Here is a 27,426-nt window from a genome sequence, read left to right on the forward strand (position 1 = left end):
AATCCCCTACTAGGATAGGTACCCCTTGTATGTTTAGCCAACTCACAGGCATCGCATACAAGGGATTCCCTAGGACATAAATTAAATAGAGAAGGATAAATACGAGATAGAGAAGCAAAAGAGAGATGTCCAAGCATGCGGTGGTGCAATAGTAATTCTTGACTAGGAGACATGCATGTAGCAAGGGCAACTTCATCACTTCCTTCATCAAGATAGTAGAGTCCATCATGCACGGTCCCAGTCCCAAGTAGCCTCCCTGTCCCCAGCTCCTGAAAAGCACAACAGGTAGGATCAAACCAACCTCTACAATTGAGGGACTTTGTAATAGAGCTGACTGATAGAAGGTTAACAGGGAAATTAGGAACATGCAGAACTGGTGATAAGGACAAGATATTAGTGCATCTGATGGATCCACGCCCTATGATAGATGATGTGGATCCGTCAGCCACACGTACTTTGTCCTTACCTAAACATGGTTTGTAGGACATAAATAAGTGCGAGTCTCCTGTCATGTGGTTAGTGGCTCCTGTATCAATAATCCAAGATCTAGATTGGGCTGTGGTTGTATGAGCTTGAGATTCCATACCTTCAGAAGTGACACAAAAACTAGCATCAGCCACTGGAACTTCCCCTGTGGCTGAAGTGTGATTAGCCTGCTTCCACTTACCACCTAGAGCTCCCCCTTGCTGAGATCTTCCCTTTTGCCAACCAGGTGGAAAACCATGCAACTTGTAGCACCTTTCTTTAGTGTGCCCCCTTTGCTTGCAATAGTCACAGAAGAACCTATTCTTATCTGCACTCATGCTTTTGCTGCGACACGCCTGAAATATTTGCAATGACATAGCTGCATGAGCATTTGCACCATTTTGATTATTCTCCTCTTTTCCATCAGCAAGCCATGTCTCCTCCTCCATCACACTCGAGACAATGTCTTCTAGGCTGGGCCATTCGGTCTCGGAGAAGATTAACTGCAGGCGAAGATTAAACTTTTTATCCAGACCATCTAAGAAAATCTTGCTCAAACCATTTGTGATGAGTGTCTAAGTCCTTTTTATCAGCAGGTTCAAAAGGGTGATAATAGTGCAAATCTCTGTATAATTTTTTCATCTCACCGACATACTGCGTGACAGACCTTGAGTCTTGTTTTAGGTAGATTAGCTCATGCATAACGCGAGTAGCTTGCATCTTATTCGACTTCCCTGCAAATTGCTTCTCCAGAGCTATCCATACTTCTGACACACTGACCATACTTTCCACCTGCTCTCGGACAATTGGTTCCATGCTTCCCAACAACCACACACTCGATGAAGACTCAATTAGCCAGCCAAACACTCGATGGAAACACACCTATTGCAGAGAGAGGCAGCTCGAGAAAGACACAGCAACACGAGCTATTCTTCAGCAACAAGAGCATGCACAGGCAGCTGGCAGACGACTCAAACGGCGGCCGACGGCAATGGGGGCTTCCTGCGACCCAACCCGGCAACTCCACCACCCAGCAACTCACGGAACACAGCACCGCGCTCGATTGAATCACGGGAAGATCACGCACGATCGATCCGCTTTGATACCATGTGGATTTGGGGATTTTAGTGTTACACTGTGTTTGGACGTAGATATTGAAGCATGGAATTGGGAATTGGTATTGCCAACTTCCAATTCCAGTGTTTGGATGCGAACGGAATTGAGACTTGGAAACAGACGTGAATGCCAAATGGTATTGAGGAGGAGCCCTCGCTTCGTGACTCAATTCGGAGCTCCCTCCCTCCGTATTGCTCAGAATTCGGCCGAGCTCATTCCCGCAAAGGGTCACTTACCGCTTCAGCCTCCTCGAGAGAAGGAAAAGACAGAGCCGGGAGAGGAGACGGCGGCGCGCTCTTGGTCCTTCGGCCAACTTGAGCTCGCCCCGCTGCACAGAGATTCCGTCGGAGCAGCCTCTCCATGCTCCTCTCGATCCCGCCGATGCCGCCTCTGCCTGCTCCTCTCGATCCCGCAGGTGCCGCCTCTCCTGCTCTTGCCCTCCTCCCCATCCCGCCGCCTTCGCCTCTCTCTCCTCCTCCCTGTTCAGGGCTTTGGCACCCCGTTCAGAGCAACCGCCGGCGACGGCGGAGCCGTCACGAAAGACGGAGAGGCCACCGGCAGTGGCCGGGTCAGACTGAGTCCAGAGCCCACGGCGGGAGACTGCAGATCTCTGCTGCCCTCCTTCGTCGTGCGGCCCCAGGGGCGACCAACCGCCATGTCTCCGTCAGATCTCTGGCTACGACGACATCTAGCACCGCCATCGAAGCTGAGGAAGGCTCCGCAGTCGGTGATGGCGGCGGTGGTGGAGGACGGTATGAGGGTGTATGCAAGGGTGAGGCAGATGATGGCGGTGGCGGAGGATGAGACGAGCGCCGTTCCTAAGCATGGAGCGTGGTGATGGCTTCCAACTCTTGATTTTCATATGGTTCTTGGTTCAGATTTTGTTCTTGATTCCGCTGCGATCCTTGGATTTTGATTCTTGGACGCGGTTTGTTTTGCTCGGCTCTCCTCTGCTATGCTTAATGGAGATCATGTAAAACATTCAAATTACTGTGATTTGTCGCTGGTAATAATTTGTGCCTTGTTATGGTACTGATATATAATCAGCGTGACACATACGTATGTTGTGAAGATTAATTCCAAACTTTGTCCATCCAAACAAGAATTGGAATTGGTGTCTTGTTTCAATTCTATGTGCCAATTCAAGTCACATCCAAACAACGGAATTCGATTTCAGACCCAATTCAGTTTACTTGTTGAATTGGCATTCATCCCAATTCAATTCCAACCCTCCCAATATCTACATCCAAACGAAGCATTAGGAATGAAGAGGAGAGACAACCATAAGCAAGAAGTTGGGGGAAATTTCTGGATGGGTCTTACCTAATCCATTCTCTATGATACAACTATATCATATTGTTCACTTTACATTTTTACATTTTAGTCCCCATATTATCCTCTAATTCTATGACACATACCAACAATAACCATCAGCATGGGAGGCTAGCTCAAGACTAAGCCACGATCTTTATCTTTATCTTCCTGGAGGTTTCTATGTTGCTGTCCATGATGGCGTCGTATCAGGTGAATCTGACCACATTGGTGCATCCCTGCATCCGTTCAGCGTCAACCACCCGATCCAATTCGTGCGGCTGGAGTACTTATGCGGTAAATTTGCAAAAACACGCCTGCTTCTAGGTAGCCCAACTAAGCCCACGAATTTGCAGAAAACCTACCGGCCGGCCCCAGGAATCTCTCCCAGCCCATGACTACCCCGTATTGGCAAGAACCTCTTGACTCCTCGTTCAATCACCCCATGGCGACCACCTCGATTAGGGACGGCAAATCTTCTTAGATGGAGGCTAAGGGAAGAACTTGTTCATCCTCCTTCCTCCCGGGTTTAGTACACGACCAGGAGCTTTCCCATCTCCCGGTCTAGAGACAAGTCGCCTTTGCTCTACTCTGCTTCTCTCCAAATCTCTCCAACTGCTGAACCGCAGATCATGACTTCACGTTTTCAGTAGGGTACATCAGATGTTCTTCTGAACATAGGAAGGTTTTATTGATTGAAATATTTGTTAAAACAGTAACGACTCTGACTAATGCACCCTAATGCACCCAACAATTCTAACAATCTGGATAGCTAATCTAGCTCATCATACCACCGACTGACAAAAACAAAAGAAATACGAAGTACACTCAAAGCTAGCTGAAATTGACTTGATGTCTTCGATATAATTCCTCCTGCAAGAGATCTGTCCATGCATGATGATCTGAATTTCTGTACCAAGTTAAGAGTTCAGACTTGCATGACAACCTTCTTGCGTTGTTGATCTTTAAAAACCTGCATGTCATATTTGAAACTAAATTCTAGCATGTATGTGTTAACAAGGAGCTGCTGTCACTAGGATATGGTGTCCGCAGGCTGCCGTATCTCCGTCCTAGCGCAGGCTCATGTAGTGGCCGCCTACCACAAGCCACCCTCGCAGGCTGCGATTGCAGAAACTTGTGTAAACCTAAGTAGATCTTGTGCGGAAGGAATCCGGTGGCCATCCCAATCCTGTGGATTCCGAGGCCGCCGCTGGTGATTTGGGGTTGGAGAGATGGTTGAGGCATTGAGAAAGAGCAAAGAGGAATTACCGGGGAGTCAGGAGAGATTCGTACGAGCATACGACTGAGGGGTTTCTTGCAAATTCACAAGCTAAGTTGGGGGTGGAGGTGGGCGTGTTTTTATAAGTTGCCATCGGAGGGCTCTGGGCACACGATTTGGATCGGAAGGTTGGCGATGAATGGATGTAGGGATGCACCAAGGTGGTCAGATTCACCTGATACGCCGCCGCCATCCATGATCGAGTTTTGGTTATGGACTTGATCCATGCCTTGCAGTCCACTTTGTGTCCGCTATTATCTTAGTTTATTCACAGCAACTGTGTATTCCTCCATACTTGATCATCATACCATAGATCATCATTGTTTTTTCACATGACCGAACATACATACGGTAGATAATGCTTTATTGAATATATAGTACTCCCTCCAATTGATAAAGTGTCGGGGATTTAGTACAAAATGGACCAGAGGGAGTACAAAAATAAAAGAATGTTCGGAGAATGCTCAAGCACAAGTAGTATGTACATAATGTTCACAAAATATTTCCTTAAAAAAGGTTCCCCCAAATTATTTGATTGCATGGTTAAGGTTTTCAGAACTCCAGACCAGTTAAAATCATGCTACTAGAAAATTACACATCACAACCATGCTGAAAGATAGGCACAATTCATTATGAGCAATCCACGAAATAGAAAAGATCAGAAATTAATCATAACATTCTCAGTCTAATCGTATATATATGCTTATAACTTCAGGCTCTCCAAGTACCTCCTGCCTTCCAGCTTCGCTGCGAAGTATCCCTTGGTGAACTCGACGCCATCCATCGCCCTGTAGCGCGCGTTGCCTAGCTCTGGAAGCGGCCCGATCGTGCAGGAAAGGTGTGCGCTGTGGAACGCCGCAATGGTGATCCTTTCCGTGTCAGGGTTCACCACCGCCCGGTGCTCGATGCTCTTGTACTTGCCATTGGTGAGGATCTGTTGGAAATCATCAGCAATTTATCAGGCGATTTGAGAGTAACGTTGTCTTAGCTAGGAATATGGCAAATCCGTTAATAAATTGCATAAATTTGTGTGTAAACATTCTAATTTTCCCCTGAGCTGGTACTTTTCCTTTCGAGTGTTTCCTATGTGTAAGTTCGTGCTCGGTCCTCAAATGCCGTGCTGCGGCCGTCAAAAACTCAAAATGTGTCTAGTAACGCGTTGGAAGTATTCATTGTTTCTTGCAGCTTAGGCAATTTTCTCAGCAACAGGTCAGACCGTCAGAGTACAGTAGTACTCACTCCGTTTGGGTTTATAAGACCCACGCATAATTTTATGCCGAACTTTGACCAAAAATTACATTGGTAATATGAGATTATTGCCGCACAAAAGATATATTGTTGGATTCGATTGAAAACCTCTTTCTAATGGTATAATTTGCTAAATATAATTTGAATAATTATTAGTAAAAGTGTGGCACAAACTTCAATAGAAGCCTTATACGGAGTATAACCCAAACGGAGGGATTAACTAGGATTAAAAGTGAGGTAAATTTTACGTACTATTTTGCGAAGGTCCAGCTGCATGCTGTCCATTTCTTGGAAACATGTCACTCATTTGAATGTCCAAATCATGTTTCTTTCAGATGATTTCAGAAGACGAGGTATCAAGGTTGGTGAATGATGCACATAAATACGAAGTTGAGCTGAATAAGGATGCTTGCTTGAAAACCTACAAAGATATGGTGTCTACTCATGATGTTAGGACTTCGAAAGAAAAACTATTGAAATAATTGGTTGAGGAGGCTAAGGAAGCATATGAAGCTGAACAAGCGGAAGTGCCTTGGAAGAATATAGACCATATAAGCTCACAGCTAGCTGAAACTGTGGCAGCTATATAATGTGTTCTTGTTAGTCTGAAGGGAGATTTTGGTACGCATGTAGGTTTGTAGGGTATTATGAAACATATGCTGATCTTGGTTTGCTTCATTACCCATCTTTAGTAAGCTAGTCTCAGTATGACATGGTCTGTACTCTGCCCAACATTATATAGTTTGGCTGTCACAAAAAAGGAACGCACCTCAAGAACGTCGCCGATGTTGACGATGAGAGCCCCGGGAAGGGCCACCACAGGATACCATTCCCCATCCTTCCTGATCTGCAACCCTTGCACATCATTTACATGGAGGAGCAACGTCATGCCGACACCGTCGGTGTGCGGCGAGAGGCCTAGCACCCTGTCGGCTTGACGGCAGGGAGGGTAGTAGTTGACCCTTACGCACTGGGGCAGCCCCCTGAAGGTTCCAAGCAGCGCCTCATGGTCAACTCCCAGGTCCTTTGCCATGAACCTGAACAGTTGTTCCGTCACATTTGCTAGCTCCAATGTGTACTTGTCAAGCGTGTCCCTGGAATGAGCAAAAGTCGTAGGATCAAAATGTATTGTAATTCCAAACAAAGGTGCCGTTTAATCCACCAGAAGCAAATCAAAACTTTGACGCGGTTTCAAATTTTGATGAAATTTTGCATCACAAGGAAAAAAAAAAGGGAAAACATTTACGATTTTGAATGCGAACATCAAGTGGTTGACGAATCACCTGAAGGTGGAGGGATTGGTAGGCCAGAAACCCAGGCTCCGTTCCTCGACGGGCCTGGTCACGAGGAACAGCAAGTCTGCCCAGTCCAGCTTCTGCTCCTCGGAGAAGACGAAGTGGTGGCCGAAGCCCTGCATGCCGCCCGGCGGCATCGCCACCGCCGACTTCTCCTCCGGGGAAAGGCCGAAGAATGCCGCGACGTCGGCCTTCGTCTGCCCCAGCAGCTCTCCGTCCACTCCATGGTTCACCAGCTGCAAAAAAGTTACACGATTACAGAGAAACAATTGTGAAGTGTATGCCTGTGAAGACTGAGAAACCGGACCTGGAAGAATCCCCAGTGCTCGCAGGCGGCTCCGAGCTTAGCAGATTCCTCCTCGGAGGATTCGGGGTTAAGCAGCCTCGACATGTCGATCGTCGGCAGGGCGTAGCCTTCGGCGTCGGCGATGAGGGGGTCGGCGTCCATCTTCGGCCTGACGTACCTTTCGGGAACCTCGCCGGTGTCCTGGCAGGCCGCCGCGACGGCCTGCACGCTCTCTTCGCGGCCGATGAACTCCACTTTCATTTTGTCCAAGGCCTCGGTCATCCTTGCTTGCTGCAATTACCTTGCTGGTGGTTCAATATGGATCAAGAGAGTAGTAAGACTGTGATATAGGCAGGCCATTCAGACAAGCGATCCATTTCGGAAGTCAACCCTGACCTTATGTACTTGAGATATTGGCTTTGACAGCTTCCCGTTTGAAAACTTCGGACACCGCGTTTTGTTTATTTTTATTTTTGGTCAATACATTTGAAACTTATTTCCTCCGTTCCTGAATTCTTATCGTCGTTTTAATGCAAATCTAAACTAAACAACGACAAACGGAGGAAGTACGAGGCTTATAAAGTGAACATAGATTTAAAATAGTAGGCATATGTGTCGCAATTAATATAGATTTAAATCCGAGAAACTAAAACACTCTCTCCGTTCCATAATTCTTGTCGAAATATTACATATATCTAAACGTTTTTTAAGAACAGATACATCTATATTTGGAGAAATTTGAGACAAGAATTATGAAACGGAGGGAGTAGAAAAGTTACAAAATAGGCTTACAGCCTAAGAAACCCCAAAACTGGAGGTACATAAACTTAGACGGGGAGGTACATAATTTAGCAAGTCATAACTCTACGTATAATCAGGCAATATTGTCCTGATTGGTTAATAGGAAGTCAAATCTTCTACACAGCAATCTACACCTACACCTAATAATGAAAGGAGGTGTGTTCCATTTGTCGTGGTACGTCGGTACAATTGCATTTTGCACCTTCCGTTTTTCAAGAACACAATCCGCAGTGCAAGTTGCGGACGGATCTAGGATTTTATACAAAATTTGTTTTTTGTTTTTGTTTTGCAATTTTGGCCTCTATCTCTCCCCACATCTGCCGACCCAATGGAGGCGGCGGCGCTCTGCCTGCCACGACGCACGCTCCACCTTCTACGGCCGGGCGCACGCCTCCTCGCCTCCATCGCGACGTCGTACTTCGTCCCTCCCCGCCCACACGCGCGTCGCCCCCGTTCACGCCTCACGCACAGATGAATCACCGAATCCAGATCAAGAGGCGACCTCAGGACCCGGGAGCGGAGGTACTTCCCGCATGGTCCACCCGCGTCGGATTGTCCCCTGGCATGTTCGCCCCATGTGGCGCAAGCCAAGAATTCCAGGCTTCCAGCACGAACGCCATCCGCCTCATTGCATCCACGGCCCCCCGCCCATTAACGTTTCCGTCGTCTGCTTCCGCCGCCGAGCTCCGTCGGCCGTCGACCTGAAGGCGACCACGTCCCTGGTAACCCTAGCGACCCCGAAAAGCGGCAGCAAGAACCGCCCTAAAAGCAAGGGCCTGAGGCAGAGATCGATCCGGCAGCAATCTTCCCTCACGAAGCCGCTGTCTTCCAGTGCAATGAAAGCTAGGCCACACGCTCCCAGCCTTGCCCCTTAACCACGGCAGAGGAGCAGCCTTCTTTCACCGAGATTTCTCCAGAATCAGCCCCAAAGTAGCACAGAAGCCGCAGCACCAACAACAGCAAAGCGACAAGTACATAATCGCATGATCCTTCTTTTCAGTTTATAAGGCTCGCATGCATGACGGTCAATCCATATTGGAGATCATCAGTCCACCACACCTATTACAAACTGCAAGTGAAAATTCTCAGGTGATATCATGCAAACGAACCTACTTAGACAGGTACTGTCAGAATCGTGACTACGCACCAGTGCCCACACAGGCAGTATTAAAAGGTGCACGCCAATCACACGTCAAATTTGTCAAAGCATTCACTTACACCATAGAGTACCAGTCGTTCATTCTAATATGGGGCTGGCACTCCAGATAAAGTAAAATAACCATTGTCACATACACGGTGCACGACTGTCGCTGAGTTTAAACCAGGTCCAGCTTTTCCCCTTCGCGTTGTATCCATGCAGATTACATGGAGGGTTTTGGGTGATTAATGGACACCTACAACATGGAACGATACTGTCCAGCACAATAGAGAATGAGAAAGAAAAGCCTCTAACTTAAAGCTAATTTATAGTACATCCCAACACACCAGCGCGAAAAGCCTTTACTCCAAGTCTATCCTTTTGCTTCCATACACGGCAAGCTACCGATTATGTACAAAGACGCCAGAGTTGTCTCGCCGAAACAGCATCTTGACGCCTTTTTTAGCCATGAGCTTTCCCTATCAAAAAGTTTTCAGAACAGATACAGATTGACCATCACAGGATTAGTAATGACACCAATCAAGCAAATAGAAGAGTTACCTCTCGAGGTAGAAGTAGCACTTCTGTAATTGGTCCTAGGGGCTTTTTCGCCAGGAACTTTGGAGATTATAAGAGAACTCTGCAGGCCCTCGAGCAACTGTGTTGCACAAAACAGCAAAACCAAGTTAGACGTGTTAACATAAAGGCTCAGACATGCTACAAGCACACAAAGGAAGAAAAATAAATCAAGATGACAAGCTCAAACAACCCAAGGAAATTAATCTAAGGGAACCGCACCAATACTGAAAGCAATCGCAATTATAAGAAGTGATTAAAGCCTAGACCACAATGTAACTCCAAGGTGCAAAAGTTAGCTACAGCAAAACTTATGCCATATGGGGTAAGCAATTACCACAACAAAGTACTATCAACATTCAGTGGCAGGATGGAAAGAAGTAACCCAAACATCTACCATATAAATATATTGCCAATTCAAGGAGAGTTCCTGTAATTACCCGTGAGGTTGGTTGAATTCGGCGGTTGGACCTTCGGGGTTCGGCAAAATCTGAAGTAGTCTGACCTGGAATTTCAGACGTTTTCAGCATCCTCCGGTTCAAGTTACTATCCACAGAAGGGACATATTTCCTCTTAGCTCGATCAGTAGCTGTTGAATTCTTCTTGGTAGCAGGGCCAGTTGGTGCAGCTGGTATGCGCGATTCCGGAAGAGACACATTTTCAGTTCTAAGGCCCGTGCCATGAGCAGGATTATTTCTTTCCATAGTAGGGTTCGCAGTGTTGGAGGAACTTGGCATACTTCCCGCAAAAGCAAAACTACTTTCAAGAACAGCAGAACTCAGGACAGGCATGGATGGAGGATCCTTGCCAGGAATGCTGTTAGTTGAAACATTCTGAGACTTTGCAGATTTAAGTCCTCTGGACCTCATGTCACCTATCCGGGTTCCTCTTTGGTCAGGTTTTGAAGTACTTTCCCGTGGTCTTGACACCTGTGGCATTAAATGTTTTGCAAATCTTGTGGATGCATTGCCCTCAGAAATCTTATCAGCTTGATCTGCAACATAATGTTTGCTTACTTCCATAAATTTCTTCTTCTTTCCAGGTTTTGGGACACCAAAGACCTTTGATCCTTCTTTTTGCAGTCCAGGCCGTCTGGTGGATTTATTCTCAACTGCACTCTTTCCAATGTTGAACATAATATCCTTATCAGATAAAGCCAGTGGCTGCTCCTCTGGTTTTGTTGTATTTTTAGTGCCTTTGTCCTTGTGTGGTTCAGGTGCTACTCCAACAGTTGGCACAGGATCACAAACTGCTGTCTTTTGACGCTTCTCATAAGGAGAATCACCCTGGCACCATAAAATACTGTTATTCGAATATAACAGTGCAGAAGCGCTACTTAACACATTAAACTCAATGAAAAGGCAACAAGTATGAACATGGAAGTAACCTTATTATTAGATTTATCTTTCCTCTCTTGTGCACGTGACCACTCTGTCCATTGGCCATCCTTCCAAACAAGTGATGGACGAAGATTCCAAGCATCAACAACCATGGAATCACCAACTGCAAATAAATGATCAAGATAAGATGGAGGATTAAATAATCATCTATTGAAGAACTTTTCACATTATATAAATGACAATACACAGATCAAATAGGAAATGTTAACATATACAATCAAGAGCGATAAATATTTTATCTTCATGTCTCATGAATTCTGACACTGTCAGATTCAATTCAGATATGTGGTGGCAGTTCTCACTTCTCAGTACTACAGCAAACGGTAGTGCACTTCGTTGACTGGTAACAAACTTTAGATTGAATTAATACTGACTTGAAAGATGTACTTGATGACAAGACTCAAAGTGGAAAATACCTAAAGGATGTACCAAGAAAGAGAACAATACCATAACGGAGCATGTGATGAGAGTGAGAGATGCTAATGTTACCTGACAATTGCACAACAAACTTTATTTCACCGGATTCACAGTTCTGGGAAATAATGCCCTCTCGCCAACTGTGGGAAAAAACAGCCTTCAGATCAATAAGTGATTAAAGAAAATAATACCAATGTCACAATCCACCTCTTACCAGAACACTGCCACATGGAATGATAATACAACAGGAAAGCATACATTGTAGAATTGTTCTAAGAAAACCATTTCAAATATTTCCAGGACATCGTTATTTTGGGCATAAAGTCTCCAGTCCAAAACACTGAAAACTTTATACTCACGGCAGCATTGAACATAAAAAGTATCAGTGGATAAGTAGATACAACCTATAGCCCTATCCACAGCCATATTCTAGTCCCTTCCCAAAATAGCAGAACTAAAGAACATTGGATACTTCTTCTTAGTGAAAAGGACACGTCGCTCGGCGTGTTCGAGAAAAAATAAATAACATTGGATAGAATACCTATTTTCGATCCATGCATCCACGTGATCACCAATAGCCCAAGAATAATTTCCTGGTGTGTCCCTGCGGCGCTTTCTAGTGCCTTTGGATTTAGGCATTGTAGCAGGATGGCAAAGACGTATTTGAGGTGCCTTCTCCCCATCCTGTTTCAGTGACACCCATGCTTCACGAATACCAGTTCCTGAAAACAATCAGTTAATCCAACAGCCTAACTAGCATAATGGTCAACACTTGAGTGTAGCTCGAGGATAACAAAAAGAGCGGAAAGAATGCATGTTTCATGGAGCACCCATGGATGTCAGCATATCACATCTGAATATAAGAAATTACCACTAACCTTCACCGTGGGTTTCATAGCTGATGCATGCACTATCTTCATTTATATCAAGGACCTTGGCACAAAACCAAGCTGCTTTAAACGCACCCTCATCAGCTAAAACCTGGCAACAAAGAAGAAACTATACTTCTAAGGCTCAGTTTGTGGTTGCTGCACTGTGATGTGCTGAGCTTATTTTATAATATGCTGTGAAAAGTACACACAAAAGTGGGAAAAGGTTCGCTAGCCAAACAATAAATAGGCAAAAGAGGGCAGAAAAAATAGGATTATGAGAATCCACCGCAATGCCAACCGCAGCTTAAGAGGTTTCATCTTGAAGCTGGAGGTGGTAGATAAGATAAGGAAACAGCAAGGTGCCGAACAAACATAATAATATCGAACATGGGAAAATAGAGCATAGTGTGGTCATCTAAAACGAGAGTGATAAATGTACAAAACTTCTTACACTTCAACAGTTGAATGCTGATATAAAAACCGGACAGATTGGTCTCAATTGAAATACTAGTAGGTGCGTCATAAAAAGTACTTCCATGATATATTTTTATATGATTTTCCACCAATACGTCAGCAACAAAACCAATGGTCTAAGGTGTATATTGAAATTAAGAAACAGATGGACAATGTTGTATTACAAATTAATACGCTGACCATTATCAGTCATGTAGACGGGGAGAACCATATCAAAGCAAAAATAATCAACTGACCTCAACAAGAGATCCCTTTCCAATGCCATTCCAGATTATGCTTGGTGAAGTATCATTCCTGCTGTCATTGAGTGGGGCAGCGGCAGGGTCATTTCCAACCCCATTTCCTATATGAGCCAAACAGACAAACCAAATTCAGCTGGAAGTATACATCAATCATTATACACAAAAAGGTACATGTAGCATTACCTGATTGCATCCCATCTGGCTGCAATCCTTTGACACTGGAAGATTGCTCTGAGTTCTGTGTTGCTTTATCAATTTTAGCTTTGCTACGAGATTTTCTGCCAGATTTATTTATATCATTAGGTACCTCCACTTCTTCTATTACAGCATTAACACTGGTGTTTCCAGCCTTCTTATTCTTCACTCTGTCAGACTTCCAGTAGCCATCAGGACCAGCTTCCAACAGCTCACTTAGAGTAAATGGCAGAGGCTCACCCATTCCTATGATGCTTCCTGCTTTGAACACAGCCTCTGCAGCAAGCTCTGCAGCTTTCAGTATGGCATCTAAGTTTTCAGCACGTTTTGCTGCTGCAGATGCCTCTTCAACTCTCTTTCTAGCAACCTCACGTGCCACCGAAATGGTGGAACCTGGGGCATGACTGCTGTCATTCATTTTCCAAGATGATTTGGGTGTTAAACTTGACAGACTAGCCAGATTATTATTGACATCAATTTCACCAGCATGGCGGTTCTGCAAGGAATTTGCAGATTTTGAAGAGCCAAGGGCCTCTTCTGTCATCAATTTTGCTTGCAATGCGGCCGCTGCCGCCATCTTAGCGGCTTCTGCAGCAGCCTGCGCAACAGAAACTGCTGCAGAAGCAGCAGCAGCAGCTGAATTAAGCTTTTGTTCAACTTCTGCAGGTAATTGGCTCCTAGAGTTTTTGGACAAGTGGCTCCATACAACTTCACTGTGCCTAAGTGCCTCCATAGAGGACATACTTGCACCTTTTGCTTGGTCCATTGATTGCTCTACAGCACCACTGATCTGTTCTGAAAAGATTATTGTTTTCTCGGCACCCTTACCAACCAGGTAGTCAGGCACAGAGGTGATCAAACTTGTGTTAGGAATAGGCCCGCCGCCCAAAGCACTACTTGTAGAACGAGTAGACAAGGTGAAGCCTGGTGTGTGATCAGTGGCAGGAGTAACAGATGCAATGTCTGTTTTGAGCTGAGAGTTATTGATGTCAAGTTCTTGTTCTGGACTTGCTGAAGCTTTCTTTCTCTTTCTTGGCTTTCGTGATGCAGCTCCACCTCTACCACGCTTAGAAGTAGAAGCGGGTGTCTTCTGTTTCTCCTCATGTACAACTGCTAATGGAGAAGCCACAGTAGCAGATGCCTGATTGGGAAGAAATACACCAGGTGTAATAGCTTGCGAAATGGATATATTTTGAAAGGACCCCTTCGCAGATTCACTTGAAGGCGCGGTTGGTTGCATCGATGAATCAAATATTAAGTTCTGAGGTGGAACCAGCCAAGGCGCAGCACGTGGACCAGCACTCTGAGGAAACCAGGATGCAACAGCAGAAGTAGGTTGCCTCGTCTGTGAATTATATGCGAATAGCGGTGATACAGCCTGGCTAAAATCCAGATGGGAACCTCGCTGCAGGTTCAATGTAGAACTACCAAGAGGTGACGCATTAAAAGTTGGTGAGTGCAGCAGTGTAGCAGGATGTGCCAGCGACACAGTTTTGTCACCTTTTTTGCTAGCTGGTGCAGTTTTAACTGCCAAGCCCTTACTAGCTTTTTCAGCCACTCGACTACCTGCAAACTCATTTACCAAGGAATAAGAAATGTGTATATATATCATAAATAGTCCAATCATCATATCACATATTTACCTATACGTGAACTCGTAGGAGTTTCCAAGCCAATTAAAGGTGACTTCTGAATCTGAAATCTCTCGACGGCAACTCGCCAAACTGCCTCCCATGTAGGCTTGCCACCACCTACTTTTCATCAACACCACAAAATATAAGACAAGACAAAGGAAAAGATCTCACAGAAAACAAGAGAAAAAGAACACTTTCAACAATGAAATAACACACACCATGTTCTCCAAAAGCTGACACCATGTAAGCCTCTGCTGGTGGTATTGTTTGACTGCGGAAAGAAAACTAAATTCCATTAATCCGTACATTTTTAGCTAAACAAGTGTAAAGCATAAATCTAAGGGGTCTAGAACTCACATAAGAGCTCCATAAACAAAGATCTGTGCACGTAGCTGCACATGTTGTATATCTGTGAAAGGTTGATGCGCTAGAGCTGCAAGAGAAACTGAAGTGTTCACGACAGGTAACATATGTGGACTGTTTGAATATATATGAGGTTGCCTACCAGTGCTCTCAGTAGTTGGATGCTGTTGTGGCTGCTCTAGTGGTGTACTTCTGGTTTTAGTGCCATCACCATTATGTGAGCTGATAGAGAGCACCCCAACACTTTCAACCACCTTTTTTCCCGGTAGCTGTTCTTTGCCAGTCTTTCTCTTACTATCTTCAATGGTCCTCAATGCATTTCCAGAAGGATTTCCAGTTTTAGGAGTTTCTGTGCTTGCCTAAATATAGGACATAGTAAAAAAAATACGATATAATAAAAACACTAATAAGTCTCAGCTAGCTCATGTAAGTCTAATGTGTGATACTTGAGAGAGACAAGGAGAGAGAGAAAGAGAGACCTCGGTACTCTGAGGCTGAGCAGCTTTAGATATGGGAAAAGGACTCCAAGCAGGACAATGAGCTTTCTCGGATACTTCAGGTGGATCTCCAACCTCAAACGAGAAACCTCTATCATCTCCTGCTGTATTTGTCTCCTCGGAACTGATGGTAGGTTCTATATTTCTGGCTGAACATTCTTTTGAACTCTGGAAAATGTCAGCTGAGGCTGCAGGATCTTTTTGATCACCGGATTGTTCAGAGGGGGTTTGACGAAGCAAATCATTACCCCCCTGTCCACCTTCTTGGACACAGGGTTCAGTGCAACTAATCACTGTAGGTGAACCACATGTAGCATCATTACAGCTTCTGTCGATATCTGTAGCAAAAAGAATATGTCACGTTGTGTCACTTAAACTATTCTGCTGCTTGTATTAGCATGGCTTAACAAGTATACTACTCGTAAGAGTCGTAACAGAATGAAAACAGATGTGTGCACATAATCACCTATAGTGGGACTTAAATTTGTACTCCCTCCGATCCTAAATTGTTGTTGAAATATTACATGTATCTAGACGCTTTTTAAGAATAGATACATTCATATTTGGGCAAATTTGAGTTAAGAATTTAGGATCAGAGGGAGTAACATGCTTCAAAGTTGAGTGCACAGAATCAAACCACAATGAAGCTTAATTCAAAGAGAACTTCAAAGTTCTCTAAATATAATTATATACCCTTTTATTTCAATTTTACATGTGCAAAAGGGTATATGTTGTGAATTCTTTTCAAGCAGTTCATTTTGTAGTCTCTTGTAATTAATAACATAGCACATTAAAAAAAATAAAGAAGTGAAATACATAAATCCAAGGGGTATACAATGCATGGGAGTACACCTATGCTAGGAGTGTATGTATATACACACATATGCTAGCAATATATTGTAGATCTGGAACTTGCTGCAGCAAGACACAAAATGTGCGAAATTTGGTTGTCTGCTTTTGCATGGAATATGGATGGAAGGGGATAAAGGGTTTGCTATTCAACCAAATGGCAAAGTATAAAAGCTCCTTTCAAATATTCCATTTGTAAAAAAATGTTGGTTCTTCTAAAAGAAGACAGTCAAAGACTGCTCTTCTGGAGGGAAATTGCATCGCCGTTGTAGTATTCTGCTAGCACAAACAACTAACCTTTTATATGTGCACTCTGATCATCTTTTGCATTCAAAGGAGTTTCTATAATCGCCTCTGCAGCCTTGTCAGGTGAAACACCCAAGGAGGAGGGTGTGACTGAAATCCCGTGATGTTCAGATTGTATGGGAGGTTCATCAATCTGGAACTTTTGCAGATGAACATTTTCTTGATGTTCAGATTGTAATGAAGGTCCATCAGTCTGGCATTTTTGTGTATAAGAATCTGGATGATCACCTGAATGAATCCTAACATTGTCAGTTTCAAAAGAAAAACTGCTAAACTGGAACAAATCATGCGAATAAATAGAGGTTAAAAAGATAGCAACAAAACTGGAACTATAGAAGGAAAGAAAGAGAAAGTCACCTGATTTATCATCAGTTTGATTCATGGTCAAAGTAGCCTGCTCTTCGCATTGTGTCTTACTTGCAACAGAATCAGTATTGCTGCTATGAATAGCATCGATGTTTGAGTTCACTGGTATTGCCAGATTCTTTCCCCAGGGCTCAGAAACAGGGGATGTTACATTGTTGTCTCCAACTTCTAAAGAAGAAGAAGCACCTTTCTTGAATGACTCCGTCATCAGATCATTTCCATCAAGTATACCAGAAGGAGAACCACCAGATGGAACACCTCCAGAACAGTCGAGTTTATCCATTGATGTATTGGAAGTATCAGCAACAGTGGTAGAACTGATATTGATGCTTGAAGGCACGGAATTAGGTGATACCAAATGCTGGTTTACAGGCTCATTTTCTAAAGCAGGTGTATCATCTTCCTTGACTGGTCCCTGGTGGTTTACTGACAAAATGTTTGGATCGGTTTCATCTAGTAAACCAGCTGAAGAATTGCCAGTGGTGACATCGCCTGATAAGTCAAACTCATCTTTTGATGTACCGGTAGCACTTTTAGCATTTTCATCATGACCAGTTTCTACCAAGTGTTCAAAATCCCCTGAAACAGCAGAGATTTCCTCCCTAGTTATTTTTTCTTCCATGACAACACTATTTAGATTATCAACAGAATCTTGATGCTGCTCTGGCACTCCAAGTTTTGAGTCCTCGCCAGTGTTTATATCTGTATCATCCATGATAACAGTTTTTAGACTATGAACAGATTCTTGATGCTGCTCCAGCACTCCAAGTTTTGAGACGTCAGTATTTGTATCATCCAGACCACCACCTTTTGTTTCTTCAGGAACTCCTGTGACATGAGTAAGCTGTTTCCCATTTGGAGACTGAATCAACTGGCCGCTTTCAGTTGACAAGGCAGTAATGACATGAGAATTAGAATGTTCCATATCTGGCTGGGATCGACGAGATTTAGCAGAACTGGGTTCTTCACCCATACCAAACTTCTCAATGACAAGCTTGTCACTTGTGTCAACTGAAGTTTCAGGCTCATTTGCTGCATCTACTTGTGAAAAAGATGGTTGAAGAGGGGCACTGGCTCTCTTACAAGTGTCATCATCCCTTTGCATCATCTTGACTGGATTTGTGATGGCCTCCAATAATCCATCAGAGCTTTCTGACATTTTTTGCAACTCATGAATTCCACCTTCCAGTTTATTCTTATGCATACATTGTATTTCTGAGTCCTGATGGGTAACACCAACTCCAGATCCTTGATTATCTTGCTGAAAATGATATGAGCCAGTAGAGTACATGTTCTGAATTGGAGCCAAATCTGAGAAGGGTTCATCATTCAACTTCCCGGAATCTACTCCAGCTGAGTGTATGCTGAGGTTGTCCAAAGAATCGTCAGCATGAACCACATCAAAATAGTTCCCAACAGCTGGACAGCTTTCAGTTGTGTTTTTGGAAGCTGAGGACAACTTCTCACTCGATTTACTCTGAGACTGATCATTCTCAGTTGGCACTACAATGCTACCTGATGGAGAGTTACTCGATTTTGGTTGAGTATTGGATAGATCAATTTGACTGTCCATACCACTTAACTGCTGATGTGCACTACCATCCATGCTTCCAGTCATCTCATTTTCTCCCACCGACTTCAATAACATTTCCACACACTCTGTTGATGTTGCCTCTGACCAGACATAATTAGTCCTAGATATGGAGCAAGATTCAGCTGCACTAGCACTAAAATCAACAACACTACTTCCAGTGGACAGCACTTCAATCCAACTATTATCTTGCCCCCCTGCACTGAAAAATCCTTCTGAATCGACTAAATTGTCAAATCTTAGATGGCCCTGCAGCTGGTCGTCGATATCAAGCTTCGGCAGTGCAAATGAACGCAAAGCTGATGGGGATTTACTGTTATCCTCGCCAGCTAGTTGAAAATTTTGGCTCTGGAAATCAGTATCATCATAATCCATGGGTGTTTGCCTGCGAGATGGATGAAGTTAAAACATACAGATGGAACTCGCAACAACATGTCAACATCATTAAGTAAAAGTACAGTGTGAGCAGGAAACTTTGGAGGAAGCTAAGCACTGGGTTGAGTATCCATTTTACTGTTTACAGAGGCCACAGTTGATACATAAGCACGACTGCACAGATCATTGATCTTTGGATGGGTGAGCAGGCACAATAACCTGATTAACAGACAGTCCAGCATCATAGCCAATTATATGAAATCACCATCAAGTGCCTAACTATGAGGATTGCATCATGACGAATGACCTGGATATTACAGGGACAGTTTATCGTGATGACCTTATGAGCATTGGCTGCTTGTAAGCTCTGGAAAATAAGCTACGTGGAATATGCATACTACAAAATTATACTCCCTCCGTCCCATATTAGTTGTCTCAAATTTGTCCAAATATGGATGTATCTATGTCTAAAAAGCGTCTAGATACATGTAATATTTCGACAACTAATATGGGATGGAGGGAGTACATGAAATGTGTCTGCCAGCAAAGAACCCTGTGATGAGCTAAATCTCATCGCTAGTGCAGAAACAAAAGACGTGGTTCGCCACGGTTGTGCTGATGCAAGCCAGCTTGCTAAATTCCTGACTTAATCCGAAACTCAGCGGACTGACACTGGACGCCACTAAAAAAATGCTCCAAAACCCTAATTTCCCAGCGCGGGGGACGAACTTGCTACCAGACCGCAAAAGGCACCCGAACAAGGAAGCGCCGCAGTTCAAAACCCTAGCTCGTCAGGCCAAGCACTACCGGAGTAATTCCCGACGCAAAACACGACCGAGCCGAAGCGACGCGTCGCAAACGGGGCCCGACAAACGGGAGGGGTGGGAGAGCGGTAGAAGGGGGAGGTACCGAGGGGAGGTCGCTGGAGCTTCTAGCACCCTCCATCCGTGAGCGGGGTCGTTGGAACCCTAGATCCTGCGGTGCGGCGGCTGCTGCTCATACCCCGGCGCTCGGCGCCGGAACGAACCCTACCTAATCTCCGGCTTAGGCGACACACGGGAACGGCGGCGGTCGGCGGCGCGGCGAGGCGAAGGGCGGAGGAGGCGATGAGCGGGGTGGGGTGGGGGGCTTTGTAGCTTTGTGCGGGCTTGGTTTGGTTTTGTTTTTGGCTGCGCGGAGCGAGCACCAACGCCAGTCGCGAGCCAGGCACACCAGTCAGTTCTTCGGCCACCGCACGCACACGCTGGGGAGGAGAAGAGAGAGCCGCGGGCGGGGTCGAGTTGTGGTTGGGTGCGGGTCGGGTTTTGTGGCGCTTTGGGTTTTGCTTTCGTGGCGACCGAGACTTCCGCCTGTCGCCGGCTGGCTCGGGTTCGGAGTGTGAAAGCCTTCTTGTTTGTGTGTTCTTTTCTTTTCTTGCGTTGTTTCTTCAAAATTTGCATTGGCGGGTTTGGAGTTTCGTATGACACCGTAGCTTTGTTGAACCGAACAAAATTATCTCTGGTACCGATGATCAGAGTCTCAGAGCGTGTACAACTTAAGACGTAAGGTGTTTAGGGAGGTGTTTACACAAAATGAATCGATTTTTCTTAAGCGTGAGTGCTTGTGTTTATAGGACGGATGTTTAATTAGACACCTCTAACATATAAATAAGCATCTGTGCTTAAAAATAAACCGGTTTAATTTTACTCTAACATATAAATAAGCATCTGTGCTTAAGAATAAACTGGTTTAATTTTACAAACACCGTCTTAGACATCTTGATTGCACACGCAGTATAATATGTGGACATAGTTGATGGCGCGTGACCAAATCCACATTTGATGTTGTAGGCATTGTGTAAAGTTGTGACTGAATCGATAACCGTCATGGTTATTTGCTTGAGAGCATATTATCTTGAAAAAAGATTTTTATTTTGAGTTTTCAAGATGGAGTTATCATAATATGTTTATCATCGTTTTCGTTTGTGTAACTAGTTGTCTTTGCCGCACTCAAACATTCGCCTCTTGTATGTCTGTATGTCCTTTTATATGAGATTTGGCCACTCTTTCTTGTCATCTCTTCCACACATGGGTGAGCGCATGATCGGTCCTTGTGTATTGTCTTTGCCACACCAACATTCGCCAGCCCATTGCCCATTGGAACTCACGTGAGCGGTTGTTGTCTTTGCTACACTCCAATGTCTGTCAGCCCATTGCCCACTGGTGCTACCATCCCTTCTCACGCGGCCACGCGCATGACCAGCGCGAGTGGTCCCTTCTTTTGCACCGCTCAAACATTCGTTCACTACTATTTGTTGGTGCCCACCCATTCATCAGAGCATAAGCCGAGTGAGAAGTCCGTTGGTGCCCCGTTTCTGCTTCACATACGGGCTAGCGGTGCAGACCTTACCTTTGCCACGTTCTAATGTTCGCCAGCCTATTTCTCGTTGGTGGCCCTACCTCTCACACACCCATGAGCAGTATGGGTGATTTGTTGGTGCTTCCTTCCTCCTTCACGCGCGAGTCAGCAGTGCAAGCCTTGCCGCTACCGCATTCCAATACTCGCCAACCTAATTCCTACCGGTGGTCCCACCTCTTCCATCTCGCCAATCTATTGCATATTGGTGCCCAAACTCTTCCACACGTAGATGAGGAGCATAAGTACATGGACCTTGCCTCTGCACCACCAACGTTCGGTGTCCTATTGCCTGTTTGTGCCCCACCCTTTCCAAGGACACATGAGCATCGTGAGTTGTCCTCTGCAACACGAACGTTTACCAACATGTTGGTCGTTGATGCACCACTTCTTCCACGCACGCATGACCAGCGTGAGCTGTCCTTGCCTCTCGACACTCCAACGTTTGTCATCCTATTGCTTGTTGGTGCCCTCACCTTCCTACACGGGCAATAGCATGTAGCATGAATGGTTTTAGCATGTGCCACTCTCCAATGTTCACGAGCCTGGTGCTTGTGAATGGTCCTTACCTATACCACATATCAACCTTCATCGGCTTGTAGCCCATTGGTGCCCCTCCCTTCTTTACACATGTGAGACCATAAATGGCCTTTGCCTTCCCAACAATCCAATGATAGCCAACTTCTTCTCCACCATTTTATATGTAAAAAATCTTTTTAAATACTAGTACTTCTTTCGTCCGAAAATACGTGATTTGGATTTGGAGGAAGTACTACTTGCAACATTTTACCTCTGAATAGGTAAGATGAACTTTTTAATCACATTAGAACTCGGTGGTTGGCTAACCTTTAGGAAGTTTAAAATGGAATGCCATTAACTGGTCTTTACCTCCTGATATGGTGGTCAATAATACGTACTCTAGAAAAAGTATACAAACGGAGGACTAAAACCCGAAAATAAAAATAAAACCGTAACACTGGGCTTTACCCTCAGATAAACCCGAATACACTGGGCCTCCGAGCGGGCCATCCAGTGCATGGGCCTAGCCCAGGGAAGAAAGCTGCGTGGAGCGGGCTGCGCAGAGGGTCCGGGGTCAACGTGCTTCTCCAGTCACGCCGCAATGCCGTCGCCGCGTGGCAGCGGAGGAGACGAATCGCATCTGCTATGGCGCACTGGCTCTTCTTCAGTTCTACCTCCGCGCGCCATCCTCCTGTTCACGGATTCAACCTATGCATCTGGATTTGCAAATTGCAAGCATCCATATAATTCTCACCATAGAGGCATAGAAGCTGGGAATCGAGCATCCTGGAGGAACCCTCAGAGTTATATCGCCAGCAATGCTGGAAAATCAATCATTATCGATCTTCATGGTATGGTACTCATCGAAGCAGCAGCAAATCCTACGCGATCTCTGTACAGCGTAGGAAGCATACTAGTAATACTATAAGCTAGTCCCGGTCCGCATCCTCATCAATCGTCATCGTCTTTCTGTCTATGATCATCATCCTCTTCTCCATGGCGGAACAATGGCGACACGGTCCACGAGGCATCCGTGGTTTTGCACCGGCTGCACGCACGCTACGCCAACGCCATGCTAGGACGGCAGCACGGCGGCCTTGTCGACCACGCTCCTGGCGAAGGCGTAGCGGAACCGGGTGTTGTACGGCAGCCACTCGACGGCCCGCCGACCTCCGGCGGCGGCGGCGCACCGCTGGACGGCGTCCTGCGCGGCGCGGCCGTCCACGTTCTCCCGCGCCCACGCCAGGACGCCGCCGTCTCCGCCGGCGAGTCCGGCCTCCCTGGCGTAGCGCTCGACGAGGCGCGGCAGGAGCACCTTCCTCGGCTTCCGCGCAACCACGCTGCCCTGCAGGAACTCCCGCTTCGCCCGCTCCAGCTCCACCGCCACGTTCTTCGCCGTGTACACCTTCAGCTGCACCGCAAACACAACGTCAGGGTTCACCGGTTCAGTGGAGGTCAGCATTTGCAATGGCGTTAAGGTGGCCGCGTGTGCTAGCGAAAACACATAGTACCATGGGGTCGGAGGCGGCACCGGTGCACAGGGCGAACAGGGCCAGAGGCTGGCAGTCCGGCAGCCCGAAGTTGAGCTGGACCAGCTGCTTCTCGTCCGCGCATCTCTTCCGCATCGCCGTCGACAGGATGGATTCGAACCACTGCACATAAAATAGGATCAGACCTTAATTCTTCAGAAATCAGGCTGCTGGCTGCCCTCACTGCAGATCAAATAGGATGCCATTCACTGTTCTTTTCGGCTTGTTTCAGTGGTTTTGGCTGAGGTTTGATGAACAGCTGACAAAGCTAAATTCAGGGCCTTGATTGAAGTACATAGTCTTTCAAGCATAACCAGTTTACTTCTGAAAAGGGATTTCAGAAGTACCTACTGTATGCTCTGAAAAAGGACTTCCAAAAATACTATTCTTGTTTTTCTGATTTTTCATTAGAAGCTATCGACTTCGAATGAATTAACTGATCTTAAATTTAGTAAATGATCTGAATTTTGATTCAAACTTCGGCATGAGATCGCAAGTCATACGTACACGACCGATCCGTGGGGATCTGCAGCATAGCAGGGAGTGTTCGATGGAATTGGCGGTGACAGCATGACCAGCAATATTGTAGGCAGCCTGTAATTTTGTGAATCATTTGTTAGTGAAGGAATTCGGAGCTCCTGCTTTCCAGGGACAATGTAAGTATAACATCCCTTTCACCTTGTGAAATAGAGCCATTCTTTTCAGAGAACTGTTTGGGATTCCGTATGCTAGATATGCCTGCAAGTGATACATGCAAATTGATACACTGGCAAAAATCGTAAACGGGAAGATAAAGGAAAAAGAGAAATCGATGTAGAGTTTCTGGCAATTACGTGCATGACAAGAGAATTGTACATATTGATCCAAAAGGCCAGTTTGATACTGCTATCTGACATACTCAGATCAACCCTTTCAAGCTGCTCCACAAGCAACCTAAACTCAAAACAACGTCATGCAATTGTTCAGAAGCATGAATTTCTTTTCAGGATATAACACGTGATATCTTGTTTTTCGACAAACCTGTAGTGGGTAATTGCACAAGAGACATCTGGCATCTGATTCTTTTCAACCGATATTGAGCATACTTCAACAATGCTTTTGTTGGTTGGAGGATTATTATTTTCTTCAGCATTTCCCCTCCGGGGAAGAATGACACTTGTTGATGATCTTGACAAGAACGGCGACCGGGCCTTTTCTGGCTTTTCTGGTGACTCGGTGCGCAGAAGACAGTATATGGAGGCCATGCATCTAACCATTTCTTCAGATATCTTACTTGGACATTGGTAGAGATGATCTTTCAGAGTACGTGCCAGCGAACTGCTTCCTGAATAAGGCAGCTATTGTAAAGAAGAAAAGGTAAAACAAAGGGAGAAGAAACAGTTAAAATAAGTTCAATATGTGCATGTTATGCTTTTATTTAAGTTCTATATTAATTAAAACATGTCATGTATTATAATCAACAGGTTCAGATATCAGAAGTACGGATTTGTGACAGAAATGCAAGCTCCTGAAAGCAATAGAATGCAGGAAAATGTGCATCCTAACATAGCAAGGGCATACAAATTATTGTTTTTTGAAGATCAGCAAGTAGAATGTATGACACATCACACATACATATCATTATAACCAGTCCTGTAAATTATACAGCTACATACTTGCAAGGTTCTGACCAAACTCTGTTTGCTTTTGTATCTTACCTTCCTTGGATCTGATGCAAGGGAAATAGGACGGATATCCAATGTTTCGCTCGAGAAAGATTCATGCTTGATTTTGGTCTTGAGCATGTTCTTCGTTTTCCCTGACTCCGACACTGATGACATGATCTGGAAAGGTTGAAGGGGCAGCTTCTTCGATGAGCAAAATGCACTTGAGATTATGCTCGACCGCCTCGTACTCGAGCTCACGCTCTTGGTGTGAGCTGGGGAGGAAATGCCGGAACTCTGTCCCGACGAAGGCCCGGACACGCACTGATCGAATATACTCCTGTAGAGGGAGAGGACGTGCTGTTCACGGTTCGCGATCTCCTCTTCGAGCAATTCGATCTCCGCTATCAGCTCCTTCGTCTGCAGGGATAACAAGAAAATGAATTTTACAAGGAATGGATTTTATAAATTAAAATTCAGCAGGCAGTTGAAAACTTGAGGTTGTACTTTGACAGTAGGTAGCTGACACTTTCCCTTGTGTGCTACTAGTATCTTGACCAGACAACCGTAACAATGCACTTGTTTTTCACTAAAATAGTAAAATTGCACTATCCTTGGACGATTGCAACAATTTTTGTTTAACGGGGAATGAATCCTAAGGAAAATAAACTGAAGGATTTTGTTGCTGTTGTACAGTGGGAGATGAGAACGAGATCAACGAGACCTGAGCTGGGAAGTGCCTGTGGCCAGGAGATAGAGTGCTGGAGGCCCGGCCGATGGCCCGGTCAAGCATGATCCGGATTGACCTCTCCTGATGCAGATGGAGTTGCAGCTGCGAAACCTGCCACAGTGCAGCAGTTCCCAACAACGAATTACAGAGACGCAGAAAAGGATCATTGGAGGCATCAAGAAACAACTGTTAATTTTCGTAATGTGGCCCTCACGTCGTTCTCCAGCGACACCCGGTGGTTCGGCGGCGCAGCCGCCGCGCACGGCTGGCGATCCCTCGGCGGCCTCCGGTGAGCCGCCGCCGAGCCTCCTGCCGCGTCGTGAGAAGAAGGTTTCCTCGCGTCCGGCGGGTTCTGCCATGGAATTTCACGCAAATCCAATCGGCAATTCGAGGGGAATTATTCAGTGATCATTAGGCTCTGCCGTGGAAGGGCCGAAGGGGGATTTAATCAGTAGCCGCACCTGTGCTTGATGGAAGCGGTGCTCCACGCCGCCGCCATGCTTGCACGGCTCCTGGTTCCTACCAGAAGAAGAAGCGCTGAAAGAAGAAAAGACAAGCACCCATGAGATTTTCTAACCAAAATGCAGAGGAACCTGAAAAACCAAAATACGACAAGATAAGAAAAGTGTGGGGAGGCCACACGCGGCAGAGAGACCAACCTCTTGGATCGCCGGTGATGCGGCACGGTGGGGGGCTTGGACGCCGACTCAGGAACCGGGTCGCCGTTCTTGGCACCATCCTCGCACGGTCCTTGTTCTCCGACCACTCCTCCTGCCTGCTGCTCCATCTTCCCTTGGATCGAGGCCATGCCAGATGCCCACCTCTACTACCTACTAGTAGCTACCTACCGCAGAAACGCATCAGTCCGGGCACGCCGCCGCATGGGCATTATATGAGCAGAGAATGCTGCGTGCACAGGGTCCGGATTGATTGGGATTCCAGTTTCCTCCCGCGGGGGGCAAAGAGCATCCGGGGCATGCGCGCAGTGCCGGCCGTTATTAATGCACAGCACAGGTAATAGTAGCACCACGATGCTGCTGCCGCGGCAGCGACGTCGGTGCACTGCACAGTTAGACAGCGGAGCAGGAGGAGGTGGAGGAGGAAGAAGAAGAGTGGGACTGGACTGGGAGAGCGACAGGGAGAGTGGACACTGGAGACGGATGGCGAAGGGAATTAAGGTGGGGAGTTATTGCGGGGAAGCTAGCGAATGGAAGGGGTTTGGTGAGCCGCGTTGAATGCACTGACGCGGGGAGTAATGCCGCCGAGCAGCCAAGAACTCGCCATGCCGTCCTCCTGCTCGCCTCCCTCTTCTGTGTCCACACACGACGTCTGACCGTACGTCTGAAGATGCAGTAAACCGAGTGGAGTAGCAGTGCGTTGCTACGGAATAACAAACTCGTGGACATGTTAATCCAATGATAGATATTTAAGGTTCTTACTTAAAAAACAGTCGCACGAGACATGCTCAAACAGTTTGGCCGTATGTTTTTTATTTAGGGATAAGTTGATTGCATG

The 27,426-nt window shown here is 45.7% G+C and overlaps 3 protein-coding genes across 5 annotated transcripts; all 3 read right to left on the bottom strand.

The window, feature by feature from the left end:
• Nucleotides 1–4,653: 4,653 nt before the first annotated feature.
• LOC100845211 (S-norcoclaurine synthase 1) lies at nucleotides 4,654–7,390 on the bottom strand. Of its 2 annotated transcripts, XR_002964347.1 has the most exons (5): nucleotides 7,022–7,390; nucleotides 6,703–6,950; nucleotides 6,189–6,513; nucleotides 5,672–5,857; nucleotides 4,969–5,105 (listed from the first exon to the last, which is right to left on the bottom strand). XR_002964347.1 is itself a non-coding variant. In XM_003574278.4 (4 exons), exons 1-4 carry the CDS (start codon nucleotides 7,280–7,282, stop codon nucleotides 4,875–4,877), a joined length of 1,065 nt encoding a protein of 354 aa, XP_003574326.1. In that variant the 5' UTR covers nucleotides 7,283–7,387; the 3' UTR covers nucleotides 4,654–4,874. The 2 variants fall into 2 exon arrangements, 1 of the variants encoding a protein (XP_003574326.1); XM_003574278.4 differs by lacking the exon at nucleotides 5,672–5,857 and having other exon boundaries at nucleotides 4,654–5,105; nucleotides 7,022–7,387.
• Nucleotides 7,391–8,934: 1,544 nt separating this feature from the next.
• Nucleotides 8,935–20,354, bottom strand: LOC100827174. Of its 2 annotated transcripts, none has more exons than XM_010236694.3 (17): nucleotides 20,006–20,354; nucleotides 17,122–19,106; nucleotides 16,756–16,992; nucleotides 15,592–15,947; nucleotides 15,255–15,471; nucleotides 15,107–15,182; nucleotides 14,968–15,020; nucleotides 14,759–14,869; nucleotides 13,104–14,681; nucleotides 12,915–13,021; nucleotides 12,211–12,313; nucleotides 11,874–12,054; nucleotides 11,405–11,472; nucleotides 10,903–11,018; nucleotides 9,956–10,801; nucleotides 9,501–9,597; nucleotides 8,935–9,418 (listed from the first exon to the last, which is right to left on the bottom strand). In XM_010236694.3, exons 2-17 carry the CDS (start codon nucleotides 19,094–19,096, stop codon nucleotides 9,402–9,404), a joined length of 6,138 nt encoding a protein of 2,045 aa, XP_010234996.1. In that variant the 5' UTR covers nucleotides 19,097–19,106; nucleotides 20,006–20,354; the 3' UTR covers nucleotides 8,935–9,401. The 2 variants fall into 2 exon arrangements, with proteins under 2 accessions (XP_010234996.1, XP_010234997.1); XM_010236695.3 differs by having other exon boundaries at nucleotides 14,759–14,866; nucleotides 20,006–20,353.
• Nucleotides 20,355–22,775: 2,421 nt separating this feature from the next.
• LOC100827488 lies at nucleotides 22,776–27,249 on the bottom strand. The gene is made up of 11 exons (XM_003572021.4): nucleotides 26,571–27,249; nucleotides 26,373–26,448; nucleotides 26,126–26,263; nucleotides 25,906–26,022; nucleotides 25,236–25,601; nucleotides 24,559–24,875; nucleotides 24,372–24,471; nucleotides 24,217–24,276; nucleotides 24,046–24,132; nucleotides 23,521–23,661; nucleotides 22,776–23,420 (listed from the first exon to the last, which is right to left on the bottom strand). The coding sequence occupies exons 1-11, from the start codon at nucleotides 26,717–26,719 to the stop codon at nucleotides 23,085–23,087; spliced, it is 1,887 nt and encodes a 628-aa protein (XP_003572069.1). The 5' UTR covers nucleotides 26,720–27,249; the 3' UTR covers nucleotides 22,776–23,084.
• Between the last annotated feature and the right edge of the window lie 177 nt (nucleotides 27,250–27,426).

This window comes from Brachypodium distachyon, chromosome 3, assembly GCF_000005505.3.
Source record: "Brachypodium distachyon strain Bd21 chromosome 3, Brachypodium_distachyon_v3.0, whole genome shotgun sequence".
In the NCBI taxonomy this organism is placed as follows: Eukaryota; Viridiplantae; Streptophyta; class Magnoliopsida; order Poales; family Poaceae; genus Brachypodium; species Brachypodium distachyon.